Source organism: Lactuca sativa, chromosome 5 (assembly GCF_002870075.4).
Source record: "Lactuca sativa cultivar Salinas chromosome 5, Lsat_Salinas_v11, whole genome shotgun sequence".
Lineage (NCBI taxonomy): Eukaryota > Viridiplantae > Streptophyta > Magnoliopsida > Asterales > Asteraceae > Lactuca > Lactuca sativa.
Genome location: NC_056627.2, coordinates 5,542,226 through 5,568,218, shown reverse-complemented (window position 1 = coordinate 5,568,218; position 25,993 = coordinate 5,542,226). Strand labels below are relative to the sequence as shown.

The 25,993-nt window shown below is 38.2% G+C and overlaps 1 protein-coding gene and 1 long non-coding RNA gene across 2 annotated transcripts; one reads left to right on the top strand and one right to left on the bottom strand.

The window, feature by feature from the left end:
• Positions 1–9,329: 9,329 nt before the first annotated feature.
• Positions 9,330–11,137, bottom strand: LOC111889634 (chloroplastic import inner membrane translocase subunit TIM22-2). The gene is made up of 5 exons (XM_023885779.3): positions 10,832–11,137; positions 10,141–10,205; positions 9,971–10,043; positions 9,849–9,902; positions 9,330–9,770 (listed from the first exon to the last, which is right to left on the bottom strand). The coding sequence occupies exons 1-5, from the start codon at positions 11,046–11,048 to the stop codon at positions 9,517–9,519; spliced, it is 663 nt and encodes a 220-aa protein (XP_023741547.1). The 5' UTR covers positions 11,049–11,137; the 3' UTR covers positions 9,330–9,516.
• A 12,057-nt stretch (positions 11,138–23,194) lies between these two features.
• Positions 23,195–25,707, top strand: LOC128126363 (uncharacterized). Its single transcript, XR_008224194.1, has 2 exons — positions 23,195–23,702; positions 25,511–25,707. It is a non-coding gene; the product is annotated as an uncharacterized LOC128126363 (long non-coding RNA).
• Positions 25,708–25,993: the final 286 nt, after the last annotated feature.

Below are 25,993 nucleotides of genomic sequence, written 5' to 3'. Positions count from 1 at the left end.
CATATTCCATAAGTGACAAGAATTTGATATTCTTATACTTATGATAAGAATTGGGAGTTGTGAAATGAGTATGATTAGAAATGTGTTCATTTGATCTATTTCACTAAGTAAGGACCATAAGTAAACATTGTGTGCATGCTAAGAGCATGAGACAATTATGGTAATAATTCAAGTAATAAGTTAATTAACCGAAACAACAAATAACGAGTAATCGATATGGTGATAAATAAAAGGTGTTTTATTTATACTCAAAGGTTTGGGACCATATAGGATTAGTATTATTCTTGTGTTTCACTTTGCATGTTTTGACTTCCTAAATAATTAATTATTTCAGAATAATCAAATTATTCGAATGGTCCACAATCGTTCATATGTTGGAAGTAGGTATGAATGAAGACTGTCATGAATTGGTTTGTAGATTGTCTGAAAGTGTATTAGACATAGCAAAGGTTTGTTGCAACGTTCATGAGTGCTTATGAATATGATTTTGAGCATTGGATTAAACCCACGCTCACAAGAATCACTTCATGGATTTTATCACGAGTGATTGGTGAGACGATAATATCTTATATTCTTGAAACCGAGATGTGTGAGTTGTATCTTGCGAGTCGGTTACACATTGATAATATGTAAACGCACCAGTAACTTGGTGTCATAAAACATATTGTTGTGTGTGATTCGGTGAGTGAGTGCAAGCAAGCATTGAATCAAAGTTTATCCGTTCCTTTTATCCAAAGTGGAATGAAAGCGATATCCTGTGGGCCCCTCGATGATTTAGTGATGACACCTTAAGCGCTTGGCCAAGCCGAGACTAATTTGATGTGTTCAATTGTAGTCTATTGTCAGTCGTCGTAAATCGGAAATTGGGAAACAACTCATAGACAGAGAGAATGATTTAAATCCATGTCTCAGTTTATACGATATCTAGAATGGAGAAATATATGATCCATTATCTAAAGGACACGCTTCTGATAAGATCAGAGATGACAGCGGCTTTTGAAAGCTACGATTGCTAATCAGGATCTGAGGTTATACGCAGAATAGTTATTAGACCTATCCAACTGGGAGATTGTTGGATTAGTGTCTAAGTCCATAACTATTTTGGTATATACTTGACCCGATTGTGCATGGTCCTTTTGGGTTGCCTTCACACTGGTGACTAGACAAGATGATTGTTGAGGAAAGAGGTTGGTTTATTGTTAAGAATAATAAATTGGAGTATAAGTATGATTTGTTAATATATTATATGAATAATATATTAATTTGGAATCATATTATTAATTAGTATTTAATCAGAAATTAATTAGGAATTAATTTCGGGATTAAAGGAATTAATTAAAAATATAGGGGCTATTTTGTAATTATTCAATAGTTGAGGCTTTGGGCCATTGGATCACCTTTATTAAGGATTGAACAAAAATCCTAGAAGGATCTAGGAGTTTTCGTCCAAGGGCTTAAGGAAAGGAGTCCATGGACTTGCTTAGGCCCTAAGCTAAGGGATTAGGGTTTACACCTTGAAACCCTAGTTAGCCTTAAGTATAAATAGCACCCTAAGGCACTAAGATTTCGTCCAAGCCTTGGCAAACCCTAAAAGGGACGAAATCTAGGGCAAGATACCCTTCTCTCCTCTCTCCCATATTCATCCTTTCACCTAGTGTGTTTGTGAGCCATTAGAGGTACTACACTTGTGGTACTTGCTTTCAAGAGCTAAGGAGATTCAAGGAACTAGTTGTTATTACTATATAATAACAAAAGGTATGTATTCTATTCTTCTATGAGAATTTCGAAAATAGTACTAGCATGCCAGGTTTCTTTTTGTGTTCATAAAGTTGTATAACTAATAGTGAAAACATAGATCCAACTCTAGGGTTGCATGCACACATAGGATTGTTTGTTTAAAACCCATCAGTACGTTGGGCGTACTAGGCAAAGGTGTCGCAATTTCTCCTTCGAGTACGTTGGTCGTTGGGCATACCAAAGTTACGCATGGCGTAGTCCAGTTAGACCCAAACCCTAATTTAGGGTCTTGGACACTATTTAAGCTCCTTAACTCAACACCAATCTTTATGATATTCAGCCTCCATCCCTTTAAACCCTAGAATCGAAACCCTAGCCTCCTTTGGTGTGGTTTTTGAGCTTTTGGTGGTATTTCATGCATTTTTGGTGATCTTTGAATAAGAAGGAGCTTCTTGGAGAAGTGTGGGATAGATTGGAGCTTTTGGATCCAGCCTTTTTGCACCTTGATCTATCTTCTGGAGGTATAAAGTTTCTATCTTGATGACTCTAGGTGTTAGATCTAGTTTAAGGAGCATTTTGGGTTCATTTTGGTCCTTAGAGTCATCCTTGTGAGTATGAGCTACTCCAAGGGCTTAATATGTTGGATCTTGACATTTAGGAGGTCCCTTGTTTATAAAAATGTCATCTTGATGAGTTGTGTTGGACCATGCATGAGTTTGGGTGCTTATTTAGGTTTGTATTAAGGTTTTGGTCCCATTAAGCCATGAAAAGGGAATAAAGTTTTCAACTTTATGTGTTAAGACATCTCATTAGGGTCATATATGAGTTTAGAAGTCATTGTCTTAACCATTAAGAACTAAATGTTGATTTTTGGGTCCTTGTCGAGTACGTTGGGCATACGTGGAGGTAAGCTCATCGTAATGTTGAATTCTGCATCAATTGCTTGTACTTTGTGCTTTGAGGGTGTGTACGCGGGGCACACTCCCCAACAAGTTAATTTTGGGCCTTTTAAGGTTTGGGACTTTGGGCCATGGATAGTCTCTAGGCTTTCTTAGTATTGGTCCCATGATGGTTTTGGGCCCAATTAGGAAGTTGGACCATATTGGGCTTTGGGTTGCCATTTAAAGATTTTACCTTTTTGTACTAATGGGTTGGATCTTGGTTTTGGGTCTAGTAAGAAAATGGTAAAATGGTCTTTTACCCTTTATGAAGTTGGATTATGGATTGGGCCTCAGATTTTAACTTATCAGGTTAATTATTAATTAGGGTTGTATGTATTGTTAGTTAGTGCTAGGTTATCCGCCGGTTCAACGAACCGAATAGTTAGTTGATTATCAGCGGTTTGAGGTGAGTTTTCCTTCGCAGTAGCCGTGGGTTGAAGGCGCCAAGGTCGGGCCACTAGTTTATGTTATAGTGTGATGATTGTCTTTGTAATAACTGTCAGTTATGTATGTATTTGCTTGATGACTTTGTGATTTTTGTTATGATATTATGTGGTAGTAGTAGGGGTGAAATAGACCCGATATCCGGTTGAAATAGACCAAAGAGGTAGGCCAACACCCAGATATGCTTCGTAGCATCCGGTTGGAATAGACCGAATGGGTAGGCCAACACCCAGATATGCTTGGCAATATCCGATTGAAATAGACCGAAGGGGTAGGTCGACACCCAGATATGCTTGGTAGCATGTTTGTTTAGTATGTGGTATTTTGGGGAACTCACTAAACTTCGTGCTTACAGTTTTCAATTTATGTTTCAGGTACTTCCAGTTTGAAAGGAAAGGGATCGGCTTGATCACAACGCATCTACCCATGTTTACGCATTATGATGATTTTGGGATTGTACTTTGATAACTATTTTTCCTATAAAGTGCTTTTAAATATGTAAAAAGATAATGAATGTTTGGCTCAAAGATAATTAATGTTTTGTTTGAATTAAAAATGGAATTTTTACCTCATAATTTTTTGGGACGTTACAAATAGCTTGTACCTCTCTACAGATGAGCGTACAACTGTGTTGCGAGAGGCTATTTCTTTAGACCATGGGTTGTTCATGTCAGTGGTAGCAAAATTGAAGGAGTTTGGTCAATGGATATGTGGGGATTGTATGAGTCTACATGCCCCGAGCCACTCGTGTCGCCACTAAGATGGTCTTGTTAAATTTAATGGTGGGGTTGATGACATGAGCGGACATATTGTTGGTATTCAAAAGCCGCCACCCAATGAACTGGAGGCCGACTTTAATGAGGGGTTAGTGATGGATGCTCAGCTCCTTGATCGTATGTTTAAGTTGCTTGTAACACCCAAAATCAGGAAGGCCAAGAAAGGAAAGGAAACCCTAAGTTAAAGGGCCGACTCGTCGAGTCCAAGGAGGAACTCGGCGAGTCCGAGCGGGATCCGGGTTAAGGAGTAAGTGACCGACTCGGCGATTCGGCTAAGGGGACTCGGCGAGTCTGGTCTGAATGGGGAAAACCCTAATCTCAGGAGTTGTATCCTATATAAAGGGTGTTATGTCCCTCCCTCAGCCTCCATATCATCCTAGAGAACCTGTAAACCCTAGATTTCGTGTCAGCTTCCATCATTTAAGAGAAATAGCTTTGGAGGAAGGAAACTTTGGAAAGGAACTTGAAGATCAAGAAGGTTGCTTCAAAGGGGAGGTGTAGATCCGAGATCTACTTCAGTTTGTGTTCATCTTGGAGGTAATAAGCTGCTATCTTCCCTCCTTTGCATCTAGATCTATTTTTGTTATGAGATTTGGGGTTTTATGGTTGTTTGATACCCAATTCGAGCTTGGGGCTTAGATATGTGGTTTCCACTTCAGATCTAGTGTTGGGATGGTCCAATATGTCATAAAGCATCAGATATTGAGTAGTTGGTGAAGCCCTTTTGTCCTAAAACCTAGCCCTAGTATGTTTTGAGCCTATATCTCTTTAATTATACGTAAAGTTTGCAACTTTACGTGAGGATTGAGCTTTGGAAGTATGGATCTATGATTTGGAGCCCCTGCATGGCTCGAAAAGCCATTGTATGGATTAAGAACTTGAGCGACTCGGCGAGTCACATGGGTGGACTCGGCGAGTTGGTTGAAGTTGGGCAGGAACTCGGCGAGTTGAAAGAACAACTCGGCGAGTCTGTTGAAGATTGCTTTGGACTCGGCGAGTCAAGTCGCGAAACCCCAAACCCTTCGAGTTAAGACTCGGATCAGTGAGTTGAGTGGGAACTCGATGAGTTGGACAGGACAGGACTCGGAAATCGGTGAACTTGGCGAGTCAGTAGGCAGACTCGGCTAGTAGGGTTGACCTGGAAGGTTGACTTTGACCAGGACTTTGCCGTTGACCAGAGTTGACTTAGTTGACTTTCGGGGGACAGTTAGACTAAGTGTTGCATTGATATTGGTAGCTCAGGGAGCTAGTCGAGCAGGAGTTCAGAGAGTTGCCGGGCAGCAGCTAGAGGGGTTATCAGCAAGTTCAGCAAATTCAGGTGAGTTTCCCTTTGTGTGAATGGGTCTAAGGCCACAATGTCGACCCATGTAGTTATGAGTAGAAGACCCGGGGGTTAGCCCTAAGCACAGTATGCTAGTATGATATTCAGGACGAGGTCCAATGATAGCGGGCGGGTGCCCGAGGAATGGTTTATATGTAGTTTATACTTGTTGTATGTGTGATACATGTACGTGCCTGGTAGGGAGGTGAGTGTGGAAGAGGTCCCGTATCTCACCAATAGCAGAGTGTAGATGGTGTTCCACATCTCATTAGCAGCAGAACAGGGGCGAGGCCCAAGTTAGGGAAATAGTGAGTGTGGGCTGGGCCCGTATCTTACTATCAGTAGGAGCGTGGACTGGGTTCCATGACTCATCAGTAGCAGGACATGGCCGAGGCCCAAGATAGGCGAGGCCTTTAGAACAGGATTCGGTAGTGTATGTTTAGTGTGAATGTGTTGTGATATGTTTATGTGTTAGTATTTGTTGGCGGGTGAGGCCCAATGATAGGCGAGGACTAAGTGAAACAGATTTGTATCCGAGCGGGGCTCGAAGCCAGGCGAGGCCTGGAGCGGCGGGGTCATTGTAGCGATGAGGCCCGAGGTAGGGGCGAGGCCCAGTATGTGCAGTATGTGGTTATGCATGGTATGTGGTAGGTTGGGGAACTCACTAAGCTTCGTGCTTACGGTTTTCAGTTCTGGTTTCAGGTACTTCCGGTAGCGGAGGGAAGAGCTCGGGGTGATCGCATGGCACACACCATAGATTAGACAGCCTGGGAATGTTTTACTCTGATAACGAACATGTGTTTTGGAAATTAATACTCTGATTATGTTTTGGATTGATGATTTTGATTTAAGTAATGTTTTATTAAAATAAATTTTTAGTCTTGAATTTTGGGACGTTACATTGCCAATCACCACGATCAAAAGCATCATTTATAATTGTTGAATGGCTTTCTCTCAGGCTTTGAAGTAGTCCTTTCCAATGTGGTTGCTCATCCCGGGTCTGTTAAAGCGTGGGTTGCATTGTTAATTCTTCCTAGGTGTACTCTTCAGCTATTCAGGCCCAATAATAAGCAAGAAAGTAGGTATAGGAACAGAAAGTCTTTGCAACAACGTAATATCCTAAGCACATTAGCTACTTGGGGTACATAATACGGTATATCTAAGCTTGTTAAAAACTTGGTTGACAATGCAAGGTTGGAGCAACAAGGCAAAAAAGAATAGTGCATTCATGAGGATAGAACACAGGGCAGCACCAACGTCAGACAATGTGTTCGTAAGATTGTAGATGAGCATTTCACAACAACAGTGAAAGTATTATGTTCCTCGGGGGTTGCTCCGTACGAAGATTATACCACAAAGGCATTAGAGGAAAGCATCCACACAAACTACCACCATCCATGTTGAGTACCATATTTTCAGAACCTTCCCTTGTAGTGTATATTGACAATGTCCTTAGGGGCATTAAATCATTCCCTAAAGGAACCTCGTGCGGGAGAGATGGGTTAAGAGCTTAACACATTTTCGATGTTCTTTGTGGAGAAAGTTCAAATATAGTCAAAGACCTCCTACATGTTATTACATATGTGGTTAATCTATGGTTAGGGGAAAATGCCCTTCGAGTTTGGCTGAATTGTGGTCTCTGCTCCTCTTACACCACTCTTAAACCCGGACAAGGGAATTCAACCTATTGCAGTAGGCACTATATGGAGACGTTTGGTTTCCAAGTTGAATATGAAAGGTTTTGGTAAAGAAATGAACAAGTACCTCAATGATTTTCAGTTCGGGGTTGCGGTGTCAAGTGGCGCTGAGGTCGTATTACATAGTGCCAAAAGGGTGTTGAGTGAGCACCACGATGACGAGTCTATTTCCATGCTTACTATGGACTTCTCCAATGCATTTAACCTTGTCGACAAATATGCATTACTTCATGAGTTCAGATTGAGATGGCGTTCTATATCCTTATTGGTAGAATTCCTATATAAGGTTGTATCTAGGAGACACGCATATTTGGTCCGCTATTGGGGTTCAACTAGGAGACTCATTGAGACCACTTCTCTTTGCCCCTGTGTTGCACACACTCTTGCATAATATTATAGACAAATTCAATCTTCTTATCCATGCATGGTACCTTGATGATGGCACACTTATTGGAGATTCAAAGGAGTTGGCCAAAGCGTTGGGCATCATTAAGGTGATTGACCTAAAATTAGGCCTTCAGTTGAATATCAAGAAAATCGAGCTCTTTTGGCCCTTATGTGATTGTAGGAAGCTACGTGAGGGACTATTCCCGGTTGGCATCAGGAGGGCGCCATTGGGGGTGAAACTTCTTATGGGGTGGGTGCGGTGGGGGTTAGTAGAGATGCTAGTTTCATTAGCAGCTTAGCCATAAAGAGAGCCGAAAATATTATGGATTTGATGTGCCTTCTTCCACAATTATTTGACCCCCATAGTGATCTCCTTCTGCTTCGATCTTGTATGGATATTGCTAAACTTGTCTTTAGGCTGAGGACGTGCCAACCCATTCACATGGAGGAGGCAACATTATTCTTTGACAATGGGTTGCGCGGGCTGATTCAGGACATTGTGGTTTGTAGTGGCCCTTTCTTTGGCGACATACAATGGTGAATTGCTTCCCTGCCCATTAGGTTTGGTGGTTTGAGTTTATACTCAGTAGTAGAGACTACCTCATATGTTTATGTTGCCTTAAGGGCCTAATCTTGGGTATTGCAAGACTGCATCTTACGAGATAGCGACATATATGGTATGGATATTGATTATGTTTGTGCCTTGGCTTCTCTTCGTAACAAGCTTCTAAACATTGACCTTAGTAGTTTTACTACTAAGGACACCCCCTCCAAAAAAAAATCCCAAAATACACTGGCGAGTGCCCTTTTTAGTAAATCTGTCCATGATATGGAAGTGCATTTCAACATGACGGCTCGGTAGAAAAGTAGTTTTCTAGTGTTTACGTGCAACACATGCTCAAGATTTTCTTCTATCTATCCCTATAGATGAGTTTGGCCAACATATGTCTATTGTGGAGTATCATACTATCCCCAAATATCGTCTCATGATCCCAATATTCTCAGCTGACGAGATATGTCTGGTGTGCCGCAAGACATGTTTGGACTCTTTTGGAGAGCATGCAGTTCATTGTAAAGAACTCACGGGGTTGAAATACATGCATGATATGGTTAGGGATGTTTTGTTTAACATATTTTAGCGTGCATGAATTTCCTCCAAGAAAGAAACACATGTGAATTTCTTGATTGACCCGACAGAAGGAATGTCAACCCTTAGACCGGCTGACTTTTTGATTTTTGGATGGGTTAGAGGGAAACACGCATGTGGACCTTACATGGGTATCCCCTCTCGTGGGCTTGAGGGTTGGGGGTTTCACGGCGGGACAGACTGCTTTAAAAACCGCTACATGCAAGGTCGTCAAACATGCAAAATCATGCATAAAAAATCAACACGTATTTATACCATTTGCATTTGACACGTTTGGTTTCCTCGCTCCGGATGCGGTGGAGCTTCGTAGAGTACAACGGATTGTGCATAACAATGTTATATCCCCTAAATTTATGGATGTAGTATTCAAAAGAAATGGTTTTACCATACAAAAAGACTAAACAACGCAACTTGTTGTCCATTTGTCTTCTCACTTGTTGCATTATTATGTTATCCAAGAAGATTGTGGGCCTGTTTATTAATGATGTTTTCCAAATTTAGAAATTGTGATTATATTGAGAATGAAATATTGGGGACATGTTCAACATAATAAACCAATATCTTATTACTGTAAAATTAAATCCAACATAATTTAATTACTTTTGTTGTTTTAATAACCTTCATAAATCAACAAGTATTTTTCAGTGTTATATAAATCCGACTAAATTTTACTATAATAAAAATAATAATAATACCTCTAATAATTATTATTATAATTACTATAATTCTAATAATAATAGTAATTAAAAAAAAAACACCTTAAATACCTTTTTACACATTTACCCTCTTTTAAAAGCATAAATTATATGGTTTGGCACACGAGGCAAGTATGTGATTACACTACCAAGATGCAAAAAAGAGAGGTCTAAAGAAGCATGATCAAAGGCAAAGAGAAGCTTGTTATGGCATTGAAGATGAAAAGCAGCCTCATTATCAATTACACGACACTCCGATAGTAGGATCTAAGGAGAAAAACTTGAAGCATGTCACTGTAAATTTACAATACAAAGGACAACAGTGCAGGCAAAATTTCTAGAGGGTAATATAGGAAAAGCCTTGATTAATATTAATGTGAAGAAGAGCCACGACGAAAGTTGACTTTGCTGCTTCGTTCAATATTTTTGCAGAAAAAAGAAAAAGACTCCTTGAGTTCATGGGGAAGAGGGAAGGCCAATGGAGGAAGCTTCCCATACTCTTCACCTCTTCTGGGCCATGAAGAAAGTGCTTGTGCCATTGCTGGTTGCTGCTTGTTAAGCCCTTCAATGATGAATGAAAATGCACCAAACGTTATGCAACTCTGCAAAAGAGCCTGTGGTGCACCTGACAAAAACAAAAACTAAATATTTAGAAATTCACATGATTCTAAGCTTTACAAATTTTTTCAGGAGATGAAAGTACCTGGAAAACTTAGAGCAAGCCCAGTGCAGCATCCAGCTACACCTGCATTTATGACTGTAGAAACAAAGTTATATTAGTTAATTAGTGTCAATGATCTTTTGTTAGAACAAAAAATAGCCTACCATCATCTTTCCCTCGAAGCCTTTTCAAGAAACATACAACCAAACTGTGGACTCCAGAAAGAACTGCAAAAGTCTGGTAAGAACAGAAAAAGAATCAATTATACTAGATTGTCAATTAAAGAAAGAAAACTCCCATAAACAACTTCTATGAAGCCAATATCATTCAATACCTTAGCAGATGATACTGCCTCTGGGAATGATCCTTTAAATCCTTTCTTCTTAATCAGTCCTGAACCTTTATAACCCAATACATAACTCAGTACCAGATAAAGCAAGTAATTCTTTCTATATTTAACAGCAACTACACAGCTATGTGTGGTTAATAGCCTTGGCATAACAAGAGAAGACTTGGATACCAAAGGCTTCTAACACATTAATCTAGGTGGACTTACTGACCATTCACACAACATAGTGGCTGTTTAGCCAAGATGTGATTGGCTAATTAGCCACCAAATAATCTACCTCACACTAGCAGAAACATTAAGTAAATTGTTGAATTCATAAAACTTTATAGCAGCAAAAAGTAACTACACAGAGAATATGTGACACAAATATTTGCAGTTGTATTTGGGAAGTAACAAGGTTCAACATGCAAGACAGAACATGTGCTGCTTCTAATCAGCCTATAAAGTATGATAAGAAAACTAATCAACGCACAACAATTACTATCATCAATATATTTTCTATGTATTTCTTTTTCTTGGAAACAGCATAACGTTCCCATTTGAAACAGACTATTACTGAATCCTCGTTAAATTTTACAAGCAACAGCCGTGGGCGCCTGTTTATGCTTGCAACAATCAAAACATTAACACGGCTTAAAAGAATCTCACTTATGCGTCAAGGATTGAGAAAGATTACCATAACCGAAGACTGAACCCATGAATGCCCCAGCAGCGGAGTCTCCGGCAAACCGGAAAAGGCAAACTAAAGGTGGACTTGACTGACTGGTAGTCGTTAAGGAATCCGAAATCACGATAGGTTCAGAATTAGTGCTCGTAACGGTAGTGGTTCCAACGACAATTTCTCTGTCGGAATCAGAACCAGTGGGATCGGCCGCCGGCGTCGTCGATGCCATTTTTTGTTCTATCCAAAAGGAAAACCCTAGAATAATGTTTTCCGATTTTCGTACTCCCCAATGTTTGCAAATTGAAACTGTTTTGATGACCCATTAGGTTACATTATCACTCAAACGATGTCGTACGCTTCGACTATTTGCCGGCTACCTTTTTGGAAAGTAACTTTAGAGGGCGTTTTGGAAGGCTTTTTAATTGATTTTTTGGGTTTTGGTTTTTTAAGGCAAAAAAAAAAAAAATTAAAAAGATGTTTGGCAAATAAAAAATTCCGAAAATAATTTTTTTTTTTAAAAACAAAATGGTGGATTTTAAAAAGTTAGGAAATCCTATATTTTATGATTTTTAGCCATTTAAAAGGTAAATTAGATTCAAAAGTCTAAAAAACTAAAGCAACCACATTTTAAAACCAAATTTTGTCTTTTGCTCCTTCAAAAGTTAACATAAAAAAAAAGACTTTGAAGCACTTAAAAGTAATCTCAAACACCGCTTTAGTGGGAAACTTTTAGATAATAACACAAATAGGAAACGACACAAATGTCTTATGAATTTTTTAGGGTTTGTCCATTTAGTCCATAAATTATTTTTATGACTTTGTCAGGGAACCAACTCGTGAGCAACCTGTCTTTTTAACCCCTTTTACTGCTTTTAGCCGGTAAGAATGACACAAAGACAAAACTTGGCTCTCTCTCTCTCTCTCTCTCTCTCTCCCTCCCTCCCCCTCTCTCTCAAAGTCACAGGTCTGCCTCTTTTCTCTTATCCTCAAATACACAGGTTCACTCCTCATTCTCTCTTGTAACGTTTGTGTTTCTGGGCTTGTCATTAATGTTGATATAATAGTCTAGGTTAACATTTGTAACCCATTTTGAAATAATAGAAGTGTATTATTTGAGTATTATGTGTTTTGTGCTTAATTGCTTAATTATGTGATTTGATTAATTAAGAATAAAATGAGCGCCAAAATTTAAGTGTAAAATAAACTTGATATCATTGGATAATGTTGTAGTAGTTGAAACGAGGTTTCCGAATATATATAGAACGCCCAAATCTGACTTTGTATGAGGAAGTTACGATTTTCTGAAGTTTCGACTTAGCGGTATGCATCCCGAATACTCGATTTGAGATCGAGCGGTTTTTAGCCGAAACAATCTAAATGAAAATCGAAGTTCTCGTTGTTAGTAGCGAAACGATGAAAAATTAGGCGAGAACGGACGTCAAACGAATAAGTTATGAATTTATAACGAAGTTTTCTGTCCCGACCTTCTAAAAATAAATAATAAAAATAAAGTCAAAATTAGCCGACGGAGTCTAAACGAAAGTTGTAGAGCGTAGTCTCATCTACGAGTGGATATAAAGAACGTCGAAAACGGAGTTCGTATGAGGGAGATACGAATTTTCAAAGTTTATTAAATATTTAATATTTAAATTTAATTCCAAATCTTGGTATTATCCGAAGAGGAGTCATCGGACTCATCCGAAGTACACCCAGCGTACTGCTGTACGCCCAGCGTACAGCGAAGCGTGACGTCCCTCGCACTCGAGTTCTTCGGATACGTAAGCAATGACGAATTCGGACGCGTACGCCCCGCGTACTGCTATACGCCCAGCGTACTGCGAGGCTCCAGCCTCATATAAATAGGATGCGAGGCTTCCGAGTTCTTTTGCTCTTTTTCTCTTCTCTCTCCCATTTTGCATCGTTTAGCATGTCATTTATACCCCGAAGCCCCGGTAATATTCCCGAGCCCCGAAGCAAGATCCGAAGCCCCGAGGATCTCGAAGAGCGTTATTCCCGAACCGAAGCTCTGCCCACGAGAAGTTCGATTTTTGTGGAGATCTTCCAGATCTACGGAGAAACACTACTTCTGCAAGTCGTAGTGCTGCTCGATCATCTTCTGATCAAGTGAGTGTGTAGTTACTTTCTTCTAACGCATAATTATGAAGTATTTATATACGAAATACGTGTTATGTGTGTAAATGTATATTCACTTTCTTCTATCTCATAGATCCGATTTGTTCTCTATGAAATACGTGTTATGTGGGTGTGCCTCGTCTGTTATGTGGAATATGTATTGAATGAAAATGTTATACAAGTTTTAAACTATGTATAAAAATATATATTTTTATCTACTAATATGTTGGTTAGAACATGGGTAGATAGTTGGTGTGTAATAAACAGATGAGAGGCCTCGATGTTGTTGTTGTTGATCTAGTTATTCAGCGGAGTATGGATAACGACCACAGACTCTTTCTAGACAGTCCAGTGGAACGCTAGCAGGTTCATAACCTGTAGGTGTTGTGAACGATGTGTTCACCGGTGTACTCTATCCCCCTCATGGTTGCCTTTAGGACATCTATTGTTGAGGAAACCCCTTAGCAGTAATGTCTGTCCCGATGAAAATCCTAGATTAGGTCCCCTGAGATAGATGTTGTTTTAGGGACGTAAAGTGAGGATAACGAGAATGGGTAATCGGGCTGTTGTTGGTTGGTGAAATTAAATATAATTATTTATTGTGGGTTGAAAACCCTATATGCTCACCAGGATCCCAAGCCTGACCCACTCAATTTTAATTGTATTACACGAAGTGGCGCAAGGGCATAAGATGGATGAATCATCGAGTTGTTTTGCTTACAAGTCTGTATATGTATATATTTGTTGAATGACTTGTAATGTTATCATTTATGCTTTATGGTCTGTATCGGAACATGACATCCCGAGTTTTGATTATATAAATGAAAATGCATCTCTTGATGAAATGCTTTGATAATTATTATTTTATCATATTTTGTTTTGGGAAAAAATTTTGCAACTCTTTTAAATCAAAAGGATTTACTCTGAAATTATTTTAAAAAGCATAAATGAAACCGGTCTTTTCTGGCCGAGATTTTGGGGATGTCACATCTCTCGATCGATCACCTTATCCTTTTCCTTTACGTGAATCCTCAGCAACATCAACAAACCACTCTGCACCATTTTCTTCTTCGTGTTTTCTGGTCTCGCTCAAGCAAGCGATGAACAGGGTTTGATGAAGTGAGGGATGGAAGTGGCGATTCAATTTCTCTTTCTTTTTTCTGTGTACAATAGATGAACAGGTTGATCTGTGGTTTTTGCTATCTGTAGTGAGCATGATCTAATTGATGGGTTTTAGTTATAAGAACATCCTATGTGCTCATACAAACCCTAATGCTTGGATCTAGGTTTCTCTATTGTACATGCAATTCATCCAAGACTATAATCCCTAGATCTAGCATATGATAATCAATATAACATATAATTAGGGTTTAGATCATACCTTGATTGGTATGTAGCAATAACAATCTCAAATCCTTCTTGTATCGACTTTAGAAAGCTTAGAGTCACAAATGTCACTCCTCTAATGGTTCACAAACACCAAGAGCAAGAGGATGAAGAGGAGGAGAGAAGGAGGCTACCTAAAACGTGTGGAAACCCTAAGGATCTTGTTCACCACGTTTTTAAGGCATAAGGGTTCTATATATAGTGAGGCTATTAGGGTTATCTAACAAGGAAACCCTAATTTGGATGCTTAAGCCCTAAGCAACCCATGGACTCCTTTCCTTAAAGGCCTTGGACGATTTCTAATGGGTTTCCCCATAGAATTCGTCCACTCCTTAATATAAGGCAATCCATAACCCAAATTGCAATTATCTTATAATTACAATTCCAGTCCCTTAAGTTTAATTAATCTCTTTTAGTCACAAAACTAATTACCAATTAATTCTTGACTAATATTAATTAAACAATATGATTTATCCTTTAATATATTATTCCCATATTATATTAATAAATCATATTTAATCCTTTCTCTCCATAATTCATCCTATCAAGTTGCTTTGGTGAAGGCAACCCAAAAGGACCATGCACCATCGGGTCAAGTACATACTAAAATAGTTATGGACTTAGACACTAATCCAACAGTCTCCCACTTGGATAAGTCTAATAACTATTATGCGTATGACTTCAGATCCTGATCTGCAATCGTAGCTTTCCAAAGCCGCTGTCAACTCCGATGCTATCAGATACACGTGTCCTTTAGATAAGGATCATATATTCCTCCATTCTAGATATCGCATGAGACATGATTTCTAATCATTCTCTCAGTACTATTTCTCGACTTTCGATTTATGACGACTGACTAATTGAACAAATCAAATTAGCCCTAGCCCGGCCGATCATTTACGTTTGTCATCACTAAATCATCGAGGGGCCCAAAGATATCGCTTTTATCCTACTTTGGATAAAAGGAACGGATAAACTTTGATTCAATGCTCGCTTGTACTTACTCACCGAATCACACACAACAATATGTTTTATGACACCAAGTTACTGGTGCGTTTACATATTATCAATGTGCAACCGATTTGCAAGATACAACTCACACATCTCAGTTTCAAGAATATAAGATGTTATCGTCTCACCAATCACTCGTGATACAATTCATGGAGTGATCCAAGTGAGCGTGAGTTTAATCCAATGCTAAAATCATATTCATAAGCACTCATGAATGTTGCAGCAAACAATTGCTTATGTCTAATACCTCTTTAGACAATCCACACACCAATTCACGACAGTCTTCATTCATACCTACTTCCAACATACGAACGACTGTGGCCCGTTCGAATAATTTGACTGTTCTAAACCAATTAAATTATTCAGGAAGTCAAAACATGCAAAGTGAAACACAAGAATAATACTAATCCCATATGGCCTCAAACCTTTGAGCATAAATAAAACACCTTTTATTTATCACCATATCGATTACTCATTATTTGTTGTTTCGGGTAATCAACTTTTTACTTGAATTATTACACTTGTCCCATGCTCATAGCATGCACACAATGTTTACCTATGGTTCTTACTTTGTGAAATAGATCAAATGAACACATTTCCAATCATACTCATTTCACAACTCCTAATCCTTTTCACAAGTGAAAGAATATCAAATTCTTGTTACTTATGGAATATGCTAGATTCTAACATTTTATGTAATGATCCTTTTGTAATATCACTGCACTAAAGTCACAATGACTATTGCCAATGAAATTACAAAGTCCTCTATCGGAGATTGTTACAAGAAAATTCCTTAGATATGATGTCTCTCACTCAAAGTACATTCCTTTGAACATCCTATTGCATAAAAGTTTCTAATCTAGACATAGATTTTCAATATTCAATTCCCAATATGGAAAACTTTCCATACTTACCATATGACAACTCATTCTCAATAGAATCTTATCTATTCATAATAATGTCGATATGGTCCATCAAATACTATACTTCCAACTACTCACAAGCGACCAATCCTAGGCGAACTTTGAATTGTCCTTTGATAGTTGTTTAATTATCTTAGTCAAAACCGATTCTTGTCCTTTTTCCCTCTAAATGCGCTAGACATTTGGAAAATTTTAGAATGGTCAAATATTATAGCATTTGCAATCGATCCTATACCCGAAGCATATGGGACACGATGCATAATGTCTTACATAAAGATTTGATACTTTATCAATCTTCTGCCATAATATTTTATGTGCTACGTTCTCAAAATTCAAACTATGAAGAGGAATGCCGTAATCACAATCGAAATTTGAGAACACACTATGTTTCCTTGACTAAATTATTAACATTCCACAACCTAAGCCTTTAGATTTGAAATGAAGCATAATATTCTCTCCCTTAATTATAGCAAAACAAATTTTCAACTCTTGCAACTTTTAAAGTATAACTATTATTTTCTATAATTAATATTGCGTTCAATACTTTCCATAATAATTATACAATCATAACATTTATGCTCCCACTATCATGATTATTATTATAAAACATAACGCTTATGCTCCCACTAGCTTTGACATGTATTCAGAAACAGCTTAGCTTTCAGAAAAACAATACTAATCGAATCTCTTAAGTTCATGTTTCTAATACCTAATGCTTTGATAATCCTTTATCTAAGCTTATACATTTTTCCCTTAGATAGCTCATATGTGTGTCTAAACAATTTAGACTAATTGTCAAATCTCACAATTCGAATCATGGAAAGGGATACCGTAACCATAATTGAATTTGAGAATACAATTTCCTCACAGTCATTTTCATGAAGGAGGGAATCTTATGACACTTAGATTTTAATGGTGTATGTATTCCTATCCATGTGAATTTGTCAAAACCAAAGTTTACGACAAATTCAAACTCATATGGACCGAACTTTCTTAATCTTGACTTCTTGCCTTATGGTAACACAGCTGCCCACCATGTCTTCCAAGTAGTTAAGCAGCTCACCTTTCCTATCAATGTACTTTCCATTGATCAAGGTCCTTAACTTTTATGCATTCAAATGAGAACTCATAGAACTCACATGCATAATCAACTCAACTGGAATGGCACAGAAACAAAATAGTGTCAACACGATAGGTTGTAAACCTCAACTCGTGTGCTAGTGATGATCGATAAGGTTTATTTTGATTTGTTCTTGAAACCTTTCAAGACCATTAAGACTCCTACTGACTCCTTGACATATAAGATTCTCTTGTCAATAAACATTTCTTGACAAACAAATATTCAAGAGTTAGTGTAGTTTTTATCAAAACACTTCATAAATTGGTCCTAGTTGGTCTTTGTCTTATCCAAGACATCACAACTTTCCACATTTGATGAATGCTATAAACCTTCTTAATACTTTTCACTCAATGTCACGGTCTTAACTCTAAGACTTGTTTTGGAATGAAGTATGATTGACTTCTTGATTTAACCATTTCTTTAATTCTTGATTCCTCTTCTTAGACATACAATTGTACTAAGACTCACTTAGAGGATCAATTGAGATATGGTTCTTAATCATTAAGACTTATCATAAAGCATAAAAGGTACTCTCCCTTCTTCTTAGAATGGAGAAACTTTAATCTTTCTTCCTACTTGATTCTTCTTATTCGTTCTGCTATTGATTTAAACTTTTTCAATCAATTCAGAATTACACTTAATCTTATAAGTATAATCATATTTACTAAACCTTTAGTAAATCATGACGAATTACTCTTATGGTGGACTTGATCAACACGCAACTTTGTGTACTCGGTCTCCTAGTCCTTCACTTGACACTTTGTCAATGAATTAGTTTAATTTCCAAGTATGAAATTTCTCATTCATCGTGCAACCAAGTTGCATGATTCCAAGTTTCTGTCCAATTAAAACTTGGGCGATGAGAAACTCTCCCTATTTGGTAAATTCTCGACATTTCCATAATTAAGAATCAAATCCATTATTGCTAATATTAGAAACATTCAAACATCAATTTTTCATATACGCCACTGCAAGGATAAATAAATAATATAAAATCAAAAATTTATTTTATTGTGGAAAAATCTGTCCTTACAACGCAATTCATTGAAAAAACCATGCTAATACATATTTCTTATCAATCTAATTCTAACTCTAAGTAGTAGCTCAAGAATCTAATCTTCAAGTAATGCGATCGAAATCAATTTCTTCACGGTTAGATTCTGCTCACTTCTTCCCTTAAGCTTCCTCTTTTTTCTTCGATCCTACAAAACATCAATTGTAATCTTATCACATTATGTATTAAGAATCTAGAATACGAGCTTAAAAGATTTAGTCAATGGATTTTACCAAAAGCAAAGCCATACGTTTTGACTCTCCCATCTCTTAGATCTCTTAGGTAAATAGGGCAGCTTCGTCTCCAATGCCCCTTCTCTTGGCAATAAAAGCAAATTGACTCTTTTGGAATAGGACATGGAACTACTTTAGACATTGCCTTTCTCTTATGATCAAACTTTTCGATCATAGCATGTCTTTCGTTGCCATTGTCTATATCCATAGAGGTCTTGAAGGCAGATTCACCAATCAACTTTGCTTTTCTATTGCGCCAAACCATTGCTGGTTCAACAACAATAAGCATATATGTGAGATCTATAAGGGTCACGTCCCAGTTCATCATATAGTACTCTCTTACGAACTCACTATACGAGTTAGGAAGTGACTGAAGAACCCAATCAACAGCCATCTCCTCACAGACAACGGATCCCAACATTCTTAACCTATCAATGTGTGACTTCATCCCTAGGACGTGTGCACACACCGACTTTCCTTCTTTATGTTTACTTGCCAAAAGGGCTTGAGTGAGCTTGAACTTTTGAAGCCTTAGAACTTGTGGGTTAGGGAGAATAATTGGAGGAGGTGGAGGAAGTGAAGCATGATCTCTTGTTCCTCGATCGAATCGTGGAATATCATCTTCATGCGGAATGCTTGTTCCACGGGATTTGGGAAGACCATAGTTGTCGCACTTTGACATCTACAAAACGGGAGAAACAAATTCAAGTTAGTTGATTGATTGAGTCCTTAGTAAATCACCCAAATGAGATACTAAGGCTAGGACCCAACACAATACGCTACAACCTAGAAAAGGGATGTCGTAATCTAGTTACAGAATATTTGAAGGTAAGTGAATGACGATTCACTAATTTCCACCATGAAAAACGAAAAAGAAATTTAAGTTTTAAATCTATGAAAACTCCTAGATCCTTTGAGATTCATTGAACATTTCAATGGCATGTTTAAATCTCGATATGCCCCTCTAGTTTGTGACTGGGATGCCGAGGATCACAAAGCGGGTGTGAATAACCATGCAAACTTACATGGTGCCCTCACATGTTACAGTCACCTATTCAATGTGCCGATAAACCACACACGCTCCACCGAACTATGACAAACATTGAGTCACCCTTTGCTACCTTTGCTTAGAACCATTTAGTGTGCCGGTAAACCACACACGCTCCACTAACGTCTTCGCAAGGGCACAAAGTGTAATTTCATGGAATTGCATCAATTCACTTTTTCCTAAGTAACTAAGATTGGGAATTTGTAAAACATTTAGTTACTTTTGTACTTCATTATACTTATAATGGAAGGTTTTGTCCTATCCTACCCGTTCGGCTAACGACCCTCCACTAGTCAAGAGTGCGGTGGGTAAGAGTGGATACCCATTCAATCGCTATTTTATATGCAATTTCCTTAAACACCCCTTATAGACCAACTTCGTGAATGAGGCATACTAACGGTAAGACTGACTTTTACTCATACATATATATATAATGTTATACTTTTAATGATATATATAGTATAGGGTGTATTTTACACTTTTAGAATACTAGGTGGCCAAATTTAACGATTATACTTTTAATTCAATTAAATGTAAACCAAAACTTTTATGGATTTATTAAACCTCTTTTAATTATACACCTTAATTAATTAATAAAACCATAAGGGTGTGATTTGAACTTTTCAAAACAATACTAGTGTTTTAGAATTTAACATTCCTAAATTAAACCTTTAATCAACTTTTTAAATTCAAAAACTTGAGGACAAGTTTTGAAACATTTCAAAACATTAGGGTTTAAAATTTAAATATACATCAAAATTAAACTTTTAATCAAAATTTAAATTCCAAAACTTGAGGGCAAGTTTTGAAACCTTTTCAAAACATTAGGGTTTCAACTATTTAAATTTCAAAACTAGACCTTTGAGTTCAAATTTAAACTATAAAACCTAAAGGGGAAAATTGAAACTTTTCATAACACAAGGATCAAATAACAAATAATATAAATTAAACAATTAATTTCATTATTATCTATATTTGACCTAATTTTAATTTCTTGCAAAATAAGTTACCCAATTAATACAAATAATCCAATCTTTATCATATAAGGAAGTTATTATCTAATCAATTGGTAATTATCTTTTGTTTAATCAAGGATATACTCATAAAAATGATTAAAACCAGATTTTAATGATCTAAAACAGATAAGGCAAGTATCCATGAGAAAAACAGCAAGAAATCCCGAAATCCCCTCTTTCTGACGCTCAAACTCGCCGAGTACCCATATGGACTCGCCGAGTAGGGGCCTACTCGCCGAGTCCACAATGGGACTCACCGAGTCCATCAGGCAGGCTCACAAAAATCGAATTTTTTAACTTGAACAAACATACAAGGCATCAATACAATAGAAACCAATCTAGGCTCTGATACCACTGATGGGTTTTAGTCATAAGAACATCCTATGTGCTCATACAAACCCTAATGCTTGGATCTAGGTTTCTCTATTGTACATGCAATTCATCCAAGACTATAATCCCTAGATCTAGCATATGATAATCAATATAACATATAATTAGGGTTTAGATCATACCTTGATTGGTATGTAGCAATAACAATCTCAAATCCTTCTTGTATCGACTTTAGAAAGCTTAGAGTCACAAATGTCACTCCTCTAATGGTTCACAAACACCAAGAGCAAGAGGATGAAGAGGAGGAGAGAAGGAGGCTACCTAAAACGTGTGGAAACCCTAAGGATCTTGTTCACCACGTTTTTAAGGCATAAGGGTTCTATATATAGTGAGGCTATTAGGGTTATCTAACAAGGAAACCCTAATTTGGATGCTTAAGCCCTAAGCAACCCATGGACTCCTTTCCTTAAAGGCCTTGGACGATTTCTAATGGGTTTCCCCATAGAATTCGTCCACTCCTTAATATAAGGCAATCCATAACCCAAATTGCAATTATCTTATAATTACAATTCCAGTCCCTTAAGTTTAATTAATCTCTTTTAGTCACAAAACTAATTACCAATTAATTCTTGACTAATATTAATTAAACAATATGATTTCTCTTTTAATATATTATTCCCATAATATATTAATAAATCATATTTAATCCTTTCTCTCCATAATTCATCTTATCAAGTTGCTTTGGTGAAGGCAACCTAAAAGGACCATGCACCACCGGGTCAAGTACATACCAAAATAGTTATGGACTTAGACACTAATCCAACACTAATTCCCTTGGGATTTGATTTTGCGATGAATAAGGTTTGATGGAGTGAGGGCTAGTCAAAAGCACCACCATCAAAGAAGCCTCCTTAGGCCGATATTGAGTTATGATTTTTAAAAATTTCCTTTAATTGTTAACTCCTACAGTGCCATATATCATCCTTTTGTTTCCTTTTCGTTGGAGACATAACATGTCACCACTGTTGCCTATTGCAAGAAGCACCAACATCACTGTTTCTATTTAAAACACTAGCTTTTTGGGTTTCCGATCCTTGTATTTTAATAGTTTATCAAAGTATCGGGCTGGTCTTTAAAGTTTTCATTTTTGGAATGTTACCTCTATGTAAATTGTGTTAGAGAAAAAATGCTTTCAATTTAATGATTATCCTTTGGCATATGTCTGTTAAAAGTTTGACTGTGATTTATGAAGTTAGAATAGGATCACTTGTTCAAGAGCACCATGGCAGAATCTTGGTTTTCAAAGCTAATCTGAGGTCATGTTCATTCCCTTGATGTCCCATTAGGCCAAAACATCTCGAATCTCCTTCGACTTTGTTTGTTGTACAAATATGGTGGTGTTTATCTTGACACCGACGTGATAGTCTTGAAAACTCTCGAAATTAAAGAAATCAAACAGAGCAAATTGGTGATGTGGCAAGTGTGGTCAACAAATTAGAAAATTCAAAGTCAACATGGGGAAATTAGTCAACAAATGTCAATGTGGCAAATGGGTAACCGGGCTACTCCTTCACTTTGGCCAAAAGGACTTAATCGACCCGACAAAAAGGACATGGTTCCCTCATAAAGCTATGAAAATAATTTAGGGACTAAATTGACCGACCCTAGAAAGTTCGTATGAGGGTTTGTGTCATTTCCCCTACATAGATGTCCTAAATTTATCAAAAAATAATGTGTAACACCCGTTTATTTATTAAGTTAAATAAATAAATTAATGAATGAATAGTAGCCCTAAAATAAATAATTATATATCAAATGATGGTCTCATAGAGCTAATTGTCACACTTTAAGAGATTGGGGGTTAAAAGTGTAAAATCCGGACTTAATTTGTAAGTATTAATGAAGGCAGGGACTAAATGGTAACTTTTGGGACTAAAATTGAAGAGATTTTGGAGGCTCAGGGGCTGAATGGTAATATGTGGATTTCTGTTGAAAAGAATTTGTAGAGGAAGGGCTACATAGTAATTATCGGGACTTGATTTGTAAGGGTTTTCTGAAGGAAGGGTTAGAAATGTAAAATATGGATCTATTTTGAATTAAATTGGAGCCGGAAGGATCATTTGGATCATTATGGCAAACTAGTGTGAGGAGCCGGTATATAAGGGTTATGAAACCCTAACCCTAGTCTTATTGTTCAGCCGTCACCTCCCCTTTGTGACTCTCACCAGAGCCACCTCCCCACCGCCACCTTCCACCCCGTCGTTTTCCAACCGCCGAGCACCATCGATTGTTGTTGATAACCTCCTGAGTTGAAAGCGCAGCTGCATCAGCGAAGATCAAAGGCGTGGCATCGTGGTGGTCGCCATTCGTGCTCCTCCCTCACCTTCTTTCCTACGCCGCCAGTCATCGAAGATGCGCCCATCGTCGGACGTTGTGACCTCTCTTGCCTGAAAAGCGGGCTATAGAGGAGCCACTTTCGCCATCTCTTTGTCTTCACTTCTTTGCTGTAACTACCGCCTGCCGCCTTTGTTGCTGCTTGCGTTGGAACCAACGGAAATCGCCGCCACCGCCACCTCACGGTCGTGGCTGCCATCTCAGAATTGTTGTTGTCGTTGCCAGGAGCCACCAGGTGGGTGGCTGGTGTGTGAACCACTCTTCAAAATGTGTGTGTGTGTTTTCTATGTGTGTGCGTCGTGAGTGGCTTGTTTGGCCGGAATATTAAGAACAACCACCGCCACCACCGTGAGGTGGTGGCTGCCGCCTTGAAACACCATGTGTCATAGTGATTTTGTGTGTTTATTTCGATTATTAGCCTTGTAAAATGTAATCTGAAATTTGAATAATAAAAGGAATTGAAAACCACCACCTTAGGGTGGTGGTTGCCGCCACCGGCCGCCGTGTCGGGTGGCGGTGTGCTTGTCTTGTGAGCTGACTCGATTGGGGATGCTTGAAACCCTAATGGGCCCAAAGAAGCTCAAATGGACCCAATGAAGCTTAATGGACTCTAATGGACCCTAATAAAACCCTAATGGGCTTAATGGTATTCTAGTAGGCTTAATAGGCCCAATAAAGCCCTAATTGACCTACAAGCCCAATAAATTATTAAATGGGCTAGTATTTGGGTTGGAAACCCTAATTAGGGTTTTGAAAACCCTAATTCCATCAAAACCCTAATTTGGGAAGTAATCGGGACACGCGGGGAATTATTTAATAACTTGAGATATTAAATAATAATCATTGGCAAAAAAATAATTAATCCAAGCAATATTTGACTTAATTGATTAAGTCCTTAGAGGATTAAGTCCTTAATGGGTTAAGTAGGAAACTTAACCCTAATCGTCATTTTATGTGAAACCCTAATTTCATTTGGGTTTATTATTGGGCCTTTCTATTGGGCCTAAATGATTGAGATAACAATGGACCATCCAAGAACAAGCAATTGAACTAGAATAATTTAATGGGCCTGGGGTATGGCCCATGTAAGGGGTTTGGGGCCAATTTGGAAAATTGGGCCATAGTTTGGGCCTTAATGATTATATAATGTTGGGCCTTAGAAGAAGACCGTATATAGGCTTGGGCCCAATTTGGAAAATTGGGCCATATGTGGGGTGTTGATTCCTAGTTGACTTTAGGCCTACGGATTGGGCATTGGGCTTGAATAAGCCAAGCTTGGGGTAATGTAGTAATTATCCAAAGTAAGTGTTTATGGTTATGTAGTGGGACCCAATTATTAATTGGGTTATGTTTTGATATTGACAGATCGTGAATCTGTCATCCAGCAGCTGTGGTTGAGTCAACAGGATTTCAGTAGTATGGGGTTGAGTCTACGGGACTTCAGCAGTGTAGTGGTGGGTCTACGGCCACAATGGCGGCCCACCGGTAGGAGTTGTGTGTTAAATGATTATCTTTGTGATATCATCTAGTTTTGCTACTACCTGATATGTTATATGCTAGCTTGATGTGTTATAGTAGTAAAGTTTAGTTGTTAGGACCAAAGGGTAGTCAGACACCCCAGATACGTCTGAAAGTATGTGATGTCATGATTATATGCTAGCATGATCTGAGATATGTGTTAGGGGTAGTAGGAGGGGAACAGTCCCCGAGTTCGGTTGTTAGGACCGAAGGGTAGTCAGACACCCTAGATATGTCTGATAGTATGTTATGTTATGATATGTGATAATAGTAGTGGTAGGGGGTGAAACAGTCCCCGAGGTTTAGTTGTTAGGACCGAAGGGTGGTCGGCACCCCAGAATGGCCACACGGGTAGGACGGCACCCCAGAATGGTCGTACCAGGTAGGTCGGGCACCCCGGAAATGCCTGACAAGTATGGTATGTTATATGATTGTACAGTATGTATGCTATGTGATTGCATGGTATGTGGTATGATGGGGGAACTCACTAAGCTTCGTGCTTACGGTTTACAGTTTTGGTTTCAGGTGCTTTGTTTCAAAGGAAAGGAGTCGGCTTGATCGCAGCGCATCACACTATGTTTTCCGCACATGAGATCTTTGGGGATTACACTCTGATATGGTTTTATGATAATATGTTTTGATTACTAACACTTTGGTTTGACACGAGATATTACTATGAATGTTTTTATACTGATGGTTTTATGTAATAACTTATTTAAAAATATGTTGGGTAAAACATGGGTATATTAGAGGTGAGATAAATGATGAGCGATGAAATATGAGATAAATAATGAGCAATGAAAGATGAGATGAATGATGAGCAGTGATATATGAGTGATAAATTATGGTGTGAAGCGATGAGCCAAAGCGATGAGCCAAAACGATGAGCCAAACGATGACCCAAGCGATGGCCCCGTCATCTAGCAAAGTATGGATGACAACCACGGACTATTTTAGATAGTCTAGTGGAACACTAGCAGGCTCACAACCTGTAGGTGTTGTGAACGA